We start from the raw sequence: 12,067 nt of genomic DNA, 5'->3' as shown, positions 1-12,067 counted from the left end.
CACTTTCCAAGGCTTCCATTATGTAGCTTTTTCAATTTTGAGGCGAGGCTATTTAGGAATATGGCTTGCTGTTGCTTCCAGGGCAATAGGATGTGTATCCTGTATAATTGACCTGGACCCTGTTCACTGTAGTGACACCAGCAAGTGAGGATGCATTCCAAGGAGCACCAGATACCAGCTTAGTGGTCCTCCCACACTTTTGACGAGGAGATTCACATAGACCCTGGAATACCTAGATCTGTGACTCATTTCCATTTCACAGCGGGAATGTCTGCATCTGCCATTCCCTAAATCTAAACAGGAGTCTCGACACAGTTCCTGTTTCCAAAGTGGACAATGGAAAACAGTAACCTTCACAAACCACTGCAACCCAAACTTGTTCAGTGTTTGTGCAAACCTTCCCTAATGTTCCACACTAACAGGCCCCCACCCCATAATCCATAGTCTGCGTTAACCCCCTTCCAATAATACATGTGCTATCCATTTGACCCCATTGTTGGTTTGTTTCATGCAGCCTTTTCGGGGTCCAACTTCCCACCCCTCCGCCTTCCATTGTTCTAATTCCTCATCCAACTCCTTGCCCCTTGCCCTGCCAGTGAGCCCTCGCCCTATCCAGCCTTCCTTCCACCCCCAAGTCTTTGCTTTTCTTTGTCATGCCACATCCTCCCTTCGAGGCCTCACTTTGCACGCCAGCACCGGTTAAACTTCGGACCATTGTTTCAGTGACTGCATGAGTCCTGCAGCAGTGCTGTCCAGATATAGACACTGTTGTGTGGCATCAGGGGAGGAAGAAAAGGTGACCCCTGTACTTCCCAATCCCAGGTACAATACTGAACCGAGATGGTAACACAGGAGAATCCATGGGTCCAGCAACACAGTACTGTTCAGCATGTTCACTGTACCAGCTCGGCATGTAGATGGAGGCCACAAATTGGTCTGCCCCAGCAGAGTGGTGTGCAGCATATCAAGAGCAGCATAGGACTCTGGTTTGGCACACTGGGCTAAATCGCTGGCTTTTAAAGACGACCAAGGCAGGCCAGCAACACGGTTCAATTCCCGTACCAGCTGTCCCGAACAGGCGCCGGAATGTGGCGACTAGGGGCTTTTCACAGTAACTTCATTGAAGCCTACTTGTGACAATAAGCGATTTTCATTTCATTCAGGTAGCCTTTGTTGCACTCAATTTGAAGTCTCTGGTGAACTGAGGGCCGCCTTGTGCAGGCCACACTATTAATCGGGATTGACGCCAATGTGAATTCCAGCAGCCATGATGCAAGATTGGAAGGTCTGACAGAATTCTGGCAGGCAGTTGTTTTAATGAGCATTCACAAATGCAAATGACATCCATGCCACCAACCAGCAGAAGACTGTCCTGTTATCAGGAGAATTGAACACAATTTTATGCAGGCTCCTGCCAAAAACACATCTGGGTTCACCAATGTCTTTAGGGACGGAAATCTGTCATCCTTGCCTGGTCTGGCCTACATGTGACTCCAGATCCACAGCAATGTGGTTGACTCTTAACTGCCCCTCAAGGGCCATTAGGGATGGGCAATAAATGCTGGCCCAGCCGGTGACGCCCATGAACGAATAAAATTTAAAAAAAGATTCTCCCCACCCGCCTGCCACCAAACACTGCAGGCGGGTGGGGAGAATTCCAACCTAGTTACTTACCTGGGAATGAAGCCACTTCTTTTTCCTCTGACATTGTAACTCAGGCCAGATGAGCTTAAGTGTTTTGCAACGAGCTCCTGAGGCCTTCTGTCAAGGGCAGGTGAGTCAGAGGAAAGGAAGGGGGGGGGGAGGGAGGAGGGCGGTGGTGTGTGAAAGAGAGAGAGAGAGAGAGAGAGAGGCGGGATATTCATAGTCTGAAGAGGGAGAGCAGTTGGGGATCGGGGGGGGGGGGTTAGCACTACATGGTTACCCAGAAGTTAGTTTTAATTACTCTAACTTAACTTTTTCTGGGTAACTCTTACTCCAAGGACCTGTCCAAAGTTTGTGATTGATATTGTATTAGCAAATGGTTCCCATTGCAGGGCAACAATGGAAGTTTGAACCACCTGGACAATTGTTCTGTAGTGGAGGGAGTGTGCCCCAGTGCATCTTTGGGGTGTCTCTTTCTCCCCCACCCCCCCCCCCCACAATGTTGCAGCTCATTACAGAATGGAAGAAACGAAAACAATGCACGCACCACTTTTTTTTATTAAGGTAAAATTAGCATTAAGATTTAACAGGTTACATTGCCCACAATGCTGTTAATACAATGTTTAGGCAGTTTCCTATAGCTAAACCTAGCCAACATCTGTACCAATTCCAAAAGATAAGCTTCAACTTTAAATTTCTGAGCTTTATGTTTAAATCCTTTAATGACCTCGTCCTTCCCCACCTTTGCTATATAATTCACCTCACCAACATCCCTCCAACCACAATCCGTTCCTCGGACTCTGGCCTTTTGTGCAACTGTCTCTCCCTTCACTCCACCAAAGTAGAGTTAAGAGACATACTCTGAAAATATCTCCCCAATTCTCTCCTTCTGCTTCAGCACCTTTAATGTTTACTTCTTTGACCAACACTTTGTCATCCCTTCTAAAATCTCAGCATCCATTTTCCCCCCTTATACTTGCGAGCTGTAGGGTTTTTTTCTAGGCTAAACGTGTGATACAAATGCCAAATTATTGGAAAATCACATTGCACAACAAAAATAGCTCTGCTGAATTTTAAAATTTAAGTTCTACTTAATTAAATATTTATAATTGCACCAACGTTCAATTTTACTATTCGGTTCATAATTAGCATTGGTCAATGCAAACACGGGAACAGACTGGTGATCTACACACTGGTAGGCTTGACCTGGAGAAACATAAACAGGATGCTGATAACAATGGTTACTGAAGAGAATTTTTTTAAAAACTTAACTTCCTTCTTGAATTGCTCTATTTAACTGGAAATCAATATATTATGCAATTTTTAAAATTTACAAATTAAGAAATCTTAATTTGATTCATATTTTTATGCCCGCATTCATCACCCTCCATTCAAAACTGGCTTATAGGAAATTAAGAATATCCCTCAGCTATTCTTACAACTCTTTATCCCTTAAACCCTTTGATCATGAAATCCCCAATATAAGTCCTATGTTAACATCTCTAACAGACATTTAAATTACAGCTTTCCTATACATCTAAAAATACTGAGGTCTGGAATTCAGGCCTATGGTAATATTAGAGTCTAAAGGCTGTGTTATTAAACTTACAAGTTTAAATATATTACATCTTAAACTAGTTTTTACATGTAAGGTTAGCAATTTCAAAGAGTTAATGGGTGCCCTGAGCTTTACATATTAAACAACAATAACCTCACGATGGCCATTTTGATCTTTATATTACAGAACAAATCATGGATAGAAAAGTTACACAGAACAGCAAGCTATATTAAAATTGGACAATCAACTGTACACATTCACTTTATATTTTACGAGCTTTTATAAATGTTATTCCACTTGAGCACCGAAAGCAAGAAATAGGAAGCAAGCTGTTATAGAACATTTTACTGAAGCATCTCTGCTCAGTGGCGTGAATCAAAGAAATTTTTTTTAAAAGCATCTGATGCAAACTTGCAATAGAACACCTTATTTCGATTCATTTTCAACACAGCCGTACAAAAGATACTAAGTTTGCATCCACAATTTAAGAATCTCAGAGAGGAGTTTGGAATTCAAACTGCAGGAGTGCTGTGCATGTTTGCAACTAATCAGAAATGTAAAAAGAAACTGCAACAAAACCATTTACAATTTCAAATGTTATCATATACAAGTTAAAGTTAAGTCTGAGCCCAGTTTGGGCTTTTAAAGCGAAGGAAAAAAGGTTTCCTACCCAGCCTAGTCAGTCTAAGGTGTTCCTGTCCATTTAAATTAAAAGGTGGATAATAATAGAGCTGGCCAACACACAAGTGGAAGCCAGTAACTTTACCAAACCCCGACTCACTTGGGCATAATCAAAACAACAATCTCTTTACCTTTTGTTGTGATCTCACAGCTATACTTTAAAGTTGACCACATTCTCCCTCTCTTCAGTTCGGATGAAGAGCCAAAAGGACTCAAAACGTTAACTCTGCTTTCTCTCTTTACAGATACTGCCAGACCTGCTAGTTTTTCCAACATCCTCAGTTCTTGCAATCTCTTTACTGCTATCATTCACATTAGTAGTAGTACAGGCAAAGGAATATAAGTACTTTGAGAGCGAAATTGTTCCACCCACCATCGCCCAGCACAGCCTTAGTTATATTCCATGTGGTCATTTCTCCAAATAATAAAAGCCTGCTGGAAACGCATGTCTGGTTCTTGAGTAAAGGCAGGAATAGGAGCAGCCACAATTTCCTCCATAATTAAGTAGCTTGTTCACACTCAATTTATCTATCCTCAAATGAAAAAGAACTGCTTCGATGAGATATTGGAGGGGAGGAACACTGCAAAAGTGACCACTAATAGTGGTTAATGCTATTGAGGGCCTGCAGGATTTTCTACCAACTTCCTTGCTCGAATTAGTCTGGACTAGAAGCATGAAGTTGCAAAATTAATCATAAAAAGTAGCAGATAACAATAAGCTATTGGTTGTTGTGTGACGCTGGGTAAGAGATTGGGGGTTGGCAGGCTAATGCAAACATGCAGCAACAAACCATCCGTTATGCACACAAAATGGTCACCAGTGGAATCCTGCAAAGACTAGAATGATTGAAATTTTAGCACAGATAAAGATCATTGTGCGATACTAGCACTACCTCAGAGCTAGTTACTTGCATGCCATTTTTCTGATTTTGCAAATCAAAAATTGCAGCACAAAAGATCATTCGTATCGACTTTAACCCAAATTCCCTTTTTTCTCCTAAATCCTTTTTCAAGTGTTCATCTAATTCCCTCTTAAAATGGCGTGACTGACAGTATCAATGATTTCCATAACCTAATATACCTTTGCCAGAAAAAAGAACTTGCATTTTTATAGCATCTTTCACATCACAGGTCCCAAAAAGCTCTTTACAGCCAATGAAGTATTTTAGAAATATTGGTTACAAATTGGGGAATATTCCCCTTATGCTCTTAGTAATAGGGACATTTATTTTAGATTAGTACTGCTTTACTTTCCAATGGAAATAACTTTTCACAACAAGGGTAAAGTTCTAATTTTGTGCATCCAGCATGGAGCCTCCCTCGGGTACTGCAAATAGTATAAATTCTAGGAGACACCCCATACAATTAGCAGTGGTCAGAAAAGTGTGTAGAAGGCATGCCAAAGTTTTAAGATATGCATTCAATTCCTAACTAGTAGCACAAAATCAAACCTAGTCTCATTTACCTTCTCGACTCTTCGAAAAATTTGAAACATTTCTACTGCATTCACCAATAGCCTCCTGGTGAATATAACCCAGGGTTCCAACTCAAATTTACAGCACTGATGGAAGCCACTCTGCCAATTGTGCTCCTGCCAGCTCTTTGAAACAGTGATGCAATTATTCTCACTCGCTCTTTCCCCATAGACCTACAATTTCTGAGTTTTAACTGTTCTCTCATCCAATGTCAGCCCAGTAAATCGGCACATTTGCCGGGGACCAAGGTGTTTCCCATAAGGCCTCCAAATCTGCAGTGGTCGAATCATCATCATTATTGTATTTTTGTGCAAAATCCAGGTTTTTTAAAGCCATATAATTTTATAGTAGGTTTCTTATCAGCATTGTGTTAGCCCTAGGATTGGAACATTAACAACTCTGAAGCCTATAATAAATAATATAGGAATATGATCTAGAACAATTTATGCCATATGAATTTGTAACCCATTTAGGAAGTAAAATATGAAAACCTGGTAGCATTGCTGCTCTTGAAAAATCCTGCTTCCTGATATACATTATTGCAGCAGCGGTGTTAGCATAGTGCAGATATTAATTTATTCAACATTGATTCTTTGCATCGAAGCAAGGTTATTTCCGTTCTATTAATTGATAGACATATGGAACAGGTGCAGTTCAAAATTTGAGAAAATTATTTACAAATTGTTCCTTTGACAAAGTCTAGCGACTAAACAGCATTGACGCAAAATAGCTCAAGCTGTATGGCTCCAACAATTAATACTTTTTAAATTTCAAGAATTGCATTGAATGAAAATTGTGGAAAAATTCAAATTTGAAATAATTTGTTCCATAAACATCAAATAAAATCCAAGTTCTCTCTATTTTCTGTACACAACTCGTATCCAAAATTAATTTTAAAATTAGTTAGGACAAACACTGAAACCTTTTATAAATAAAATATGATATTTTATTTTAAAATAGAACATTTTCATAACTACAAATTTTCTGGAGGTTTGTTTTTAAATTTAAAAAAGTATAACCAAAATGGAGTCATGCAGCTTTCAGAGCAGCACTGTGCTACTGTTGAGAAATCATTTTCAAAGTTTTCTTTTCTATTAGCAAGACTACTGATTTCACCTTGCTGAGTTTTCTACAAGATGACTTGAATTTAAAACACATTGAGCACCAAAAATAAATTAGTGAAATCGACTCACTCATAACCCTACTTATTTCAAACACCATTTCAAAGCACCAAACCATTCTCTATTCACTACAATAAAATGGATGAGGCAATCTCATACATCTAGGATAAAGCATCCATCGCTAGCCATAGCTAACCTGAATTTTGTGTAACCATGTGATGTTATGTGAACAAGTTTTAAATGAATTGTTCAAAAAAAAAGATTAAAATACATTTTTGACTTGTTTTCCTCCACAAACCTTTTAAATGTCTTGAGATTGGCTAATGAATGGAGTATGCTTATAACAGAGATCCACATTACCAGTGTCTTCTGGCAAATGTACATTAATAGATTAACCACCAATAAAGAAGTCCAGTTAAACTGAGAAAACATTTTTTTCTACTTTAATCTGACCAAAACATAGCCACAATAGTGATTTAAAGTGAATAGAATTTACTTACAAACCATCTTCAAGGGAAATAGTTTTTACAAGTTTCTACAGAATTTTAGGTGTATTTTATGTTTGCTAAAGATTATACAATTCCCTATTTTACATCCTGTTTTGAAATAGAACATGTTATTTCTTACAAAGCTTTGATCACATATGCTGGAAGGTCTACAGTTCATTAATCTATCGGAAGCATCAGAGCTAAATGCAATTCACAGGGTGCACTGTGGTCAAGTGTATATCCCCAGAGATTTGCACCTCTCCCATAATTCTCCTGTAGAAGGCAAACTGCCAGTCTATGAGAGTGATATCCACCGAAATATGACATTTATCTTTCACCTTCCTTATTTGAGGTTTTTACAACTTGCTCGTAGGGAGGGGGCGGTTGATTGCAGTAGGCTGGTGGGGGTGGGTAGGCTGGGTTTAGTAGAGGAAAATTCGGCTGAATTTGAAAAGTTGAAGCAATGGGATTCACAACAGGTGCTCCAGGTTCTGTGTAATATTGCATTCCAGTCTGACTGCCTGCAAGCAGAAGAAAAGATGGTTACACACATAGTTGGCACAATAACACTACATGTAGAAAGTTAATCCGTTAAAATGTGTATCTCAATGATTCAAATTACAATATTAGGTGGTTTGCCTGGTTTTGTCAGACCAAGAAAAATAAGATTGAATTATTATTTTCAGTATTAAGTCAGCAACAACGTGAATGTATATAATGCCTTTAATGAAGGAGAAGGTCCCACTCGAGTGCGACTTTAAACAAGAATGCTGAGAGATGGGTGAGTGAGGGAATCTGAATCTCTTTCCAAAAGTCTAATTTTGTTTGCATTCAGCATTTAACATCTAACTGAAGTTTACTGCTTAAATTCAAATGTTCATCCAGGCTTAAGCAGGGACACATATGTTCCCCACTGAAGAGCAGCTGAAGTTAGTTAATTAAAGAAACTAGCTTAAACCGTTTTTTCTGCACCTGGGGCCGAGATAAGTCTTTCAGAGTATACAAGTACAGGCCTCAGTGCAGCTTAGCACTGAAGTACGAACAAGTGCTGAGAGTCGAACTTTTCACCCTGTAGGAATTGATTCTTACTCCACTAGCTAGCTAGCTGTTTGGTGAGTGTATGGTAAGTGGTTAAGGTCTATTCTATTCCCAAAGATTTAAAATAGTATACCAACTGGCGGTAAGGATAATATATAAAAAAGGAAAATTTGTTCAGAGGTCCCCACCTGCTTCAAGAAGACCACCATCATACCAGTGCCAAAGAAGAACCAGGCAACATGCCGCAATGACTATTGTCTCGTGTCCTTGACATCGATCAAAATGAAATGCTTCAAGAGGTTGATCATGAGGCACATCAACTCCATACTCCCAGAATGCTTAGATCCATTGTAATTTGCATACTGCCACAACCGGTCCACTGCAGATGGCATCTTCCTGGCCCTACACTCATCCTTGGAGCATGATTAGGTGGAGTTACTGGGTTACAGGGATAGAGTGGAGGTGTGGGCTTAAGTAGGATGTTCTTTCCATGGGCCGGTGCAGACTCGATGGGCCGATTGGCCTTCTTCTGCACAGAAAATTCTATGTAAATCTATGTAAAAATCTAGATTGATTCATTGATATTTATTGTCACATGTACCAAAGTACAGTGAAAAGTATTTTTCTGCGGCCAAGGGAACGTACACAGAACGTACATAGTAGACAAAAGAATAATCGACAGAATACATTGACAAATGGTACATCAACAAACAGTGAATGGTGACAGTGCGGAACAAGGGCCAAACAAGAGCAGCATAGGATGTTGTGAATAGTGTTCTTACAGGGAACAGATCCGTCCACGGGAGAGTCATTGAGGAGTCTAGTAGCTGTGGGGAAGAAGCTGTTCCTATGTCTGGATGTGCAGGTCTTCAGACTTCTGTACCTTCTGCCTGATGCAAGGGTCTGGAAGAGGGCAATGCCTGGGTGTGAGGGGTTTCCGACAATGCTGTCTGCCTTCCTGAGGCAGCGGGAAGTGTATACAGAATCAATGTGAGGGTGGCAAGCTTGTGTGATGCGTTGGGCTAAGTTCACCACACTCTGCGATCATGGGCCGAGCAGTTATCATACCAGAACAGACTGTTGGTGATGGTGACCCCCAGGAACTTAAAGCTATTGACCATCTCTACTTCGCAGCCATTGATACAGGGGGGGGGGGGGGGGGGGGGATACTACGCTTTCTGAAGTCGATGATCAGTTCCTTGACCTTTCCTTCCAACATTTAGTGAGAGGTTGTTTTCGGTATACCATACAACCAAGTAATCTATCTCCCTTCTGTAGTCTGATTCATCGTTGTTTGAGATACAACCCACCACAGTCATATCATCTGCAAACTTATAGATTGAATTGGAATTGAATTTTGCCGCACAGTCACGTGTGTATAGGGAGTACAGTAGAGGGCTGAGCACACATCCTTGTGGGGCCCTGGTGTTGAGGACTATTGTGGAATTGTGGAGGAGGTGCGGTTACCTATCCTGACAGAATGCGGTCGGTCTGTTGGTGAGGAAGTCAAGGATGCAGCTGCACAGGGTGGGGTCAAGTCCAAGATTGCAGAATTTGGTTATTAGTCCTGTCGGGATGATGGTGTTGAAGACGGAGCTGTAGTCGATGAACAGCAGTCTGACGTAGGTGTCCTTGTTGTCGAGATGTTCCGACTGTTGATTGTAGGGCCAGAGAGATAGCATCTGCTGTGGACAACAAGGACTCCTAGATTTCATAGAATTTACATTCGGCCCATCGAGTCTGCACCGGCCCTTGGAAAGAGCACCCTACCTAAGCCGACACCTCCACCCAATCCCCGTAACCCAGTAACCCCACCCAACCTTTTTTGTATACTAAGGGCAATTTAGCTCCTACATCAGAATCCTATTTTTTGACTATTGCTCCGCCTTCAACACCATAATCCCAGCCAAGATCATAACAAAGCTCAAAAACCTACGACTTGGCTCCCCTCTCTGCAACTGGAATATCGACTTTCTGACCCACAGACCACAATCAGTAAGGATACACAACAAAATCTCAATACCGGGGCCCCACAACGGCTGCGTACTTACCCCTACTATACTCCCCATACACACACACACGACTGCGTAGCAAAATTTGGCTCCAACTCCATCTACTACAAGTATGCCGATGACACGACCGTAATGGGTCGGATCTCGAACAAACAATGAGTTAGAATACAAGGGGGAAATAAAGAACCTAGTGGAGTGGTGCAACGACAACAATCTCTCCCTCAATGTCAGCAAAACTAACGAGCTGGTCATTGACTTCAGGAAGCAAAGTATTGTACACACCCCTGGTCTGCATCAACGGGGCCGAGGTGATGGTTGACGGCTTCAAATTCCTAGGTGTGCACATCACCAAAAATCTGTCCTGGTCCACCCCCGTCGACACTATGACCAAGAAAGCACAACAGCGCCAAAACTTCCTCAGGAAAGTAAGAAAATTTGGCATGTCTACATTGACTCTTACCAACTTTCACAGATGCACCATAGAAAACATCCTATCTGGCTGCATCACAGCCTGATATGGCAACTGCTCGGCCCAAGACCGTAAGAAACTAGAGAGAGACGTGAACACGGCCCAGTCCATCACACAAACCCGCCAGCCATCCATTGACTCAGTTTACACCTCCCGCTGCCTTGGGAAAGTGGGCAGCATAATCCAAGACCCCTCCTACCCGCTTACTCACTCTTCCAACTTCTTCCATCAGGCAGGATACACAAAAATCTGAGACACGCACAGAGTCCAAAACAGCTTCTTCTCCACTGTTACCAGAATCCTATACCATCCTCTTATGGACTGTTCTAATCTCTTCACACATCTTCTCTACTGAGTAGTACTACACTCCTTTTTTAAAAAATAATTTTTATTAAAGTTTTCACAAAATATCAACAACAAAATGTAAAAGGAACCCAATAGAATTAAATACCAAACAAAACAAAACAACCCAGTGCCCCCCTCCCCACTATACATAAATAATAAATTAACACCCGCCGAAACACATAGCAAACATATACACCCCCTCAGATCCCCTAGTATAGACAAACAAAAATAAAATAGAACCCACCCCCCACCCAGGCTGCTGTTGCTGCTAACCATAGTCTACCATTCTGCCAGGGTGTCTAAGAACGGTTGCCACCGCCTGAAAAACCCTTGCACCGATCCCCTTAAGGCAAATTTCACCCTCTCCAATTTAATAAACCCCTCCATATCGTTGATCCAGGATTCCACGCTTGGGGGCCTCGCAACTTTCCACTGAAGAAGAATCCTTCGCCGCGCTACGAGGGACGCAAAGGCCAGAATACCGGCCCCTCTTTCACCTCCTGCACTCCCGGCTCCTCTGCAACCCCAAATATTGCGAACCCCCAGCCCGGTTTGACCCTGGATCCCACCACCCTCGACAACGTCCTTGCTACGCCCATCCAAAATTCCTCCAGCGCTGGGCATGCCCAGAACATATGGGTGTGGTTTGCTGGGCTCCCCGAGCACCTAACACACCTGTCCTCACCCCCAAAAAACTAGCTCATCCTTGTCCCGATCATGTGTGCCATGTGCAGCACCTTAAAATGTAGGAGGCTGAGCCTCGCGCACGAAGAGGAAGAGTTCCTCCCTAGGGCATCTGCCCACGTCCCCTCCTCGATCTCCTCCCCCAACTCCTCCTCCCACTTACCTTTCAGCTCCTCCACCGAGGCCTCCTCCTCCTGCATCATAGAACATACAACATAGAACATGACAGCGCAGTACAGGCCCTTCAGCCCTCGATGTTGCGCCGACCTGTGAAACCACTCTAAAGCCCATCTACACTATTCCCTTATCGTCCATATGTCTATCCAATGACCATTTGAATGCCCTTAGTGTTGACGAGTCCACTACTGTTGCAGGCAGGGCATTCCACGCCCTTACTACTCTCTGAGTAAAGAACCTACCTCTGACATCTGTCCTATATCTATCTCCCCTCAATTTAAAGCTATGTCCCCTCGTGCTAGACATCACCATCCGAGGGAAAAAAGCTCTCACTGTCCACCCTATCCAATCCTCTGATCATCTTGTATGCCTCAA

The 12,067-nt window shown here is 42.2% G+C and overlaps 1 protein-coding gene across 1 annotated transcript in view; it reads right to left on the bottom strand.

The window, feature by feature from the left end:
* Positions 1 to 2,182: 2,182 nt before the first annotated feature.
* Positions 2,183 to 12,067, bottom strand: part of vopp1b (VOPP1 WW domain binding protein b) — a 109,826-nt gene continuing 99,941 nt past the window's right edge. Inside the window, exon 5 of the mRNA XM_072508799.1 lies at positions 2,183 to 7,488. Coding sequence (XP_072364900.1) covers positions 7,295 to 7,488 — 194 coding nt within the window. The 3' untranslated portion in view covers positions 2,183 to 7,294. The remainder of the gene's footprint in view (positions 7,489 to 12,067) is intronic.

Source organism: Scyliorhinus torazame, chromosome 6, assembly GCF_047496885.1.
Source record: "Scyliorhinus torazame isolate Kashiwa2021f chromosome 6, sScyTor2.1, whole genome shotgun sequence".
NCBI lineage: Eukaryota > Metazoa > Chordata > Chondrichthyes > Carcharhiniformes > Scyliorhinidae > Scyliorhinus > Scyliorhinus torazame.
Note: the sequence above shows the minus strand (reverse complement) of the source record. Positions and strands in the feature narration are given on the sequence as shown.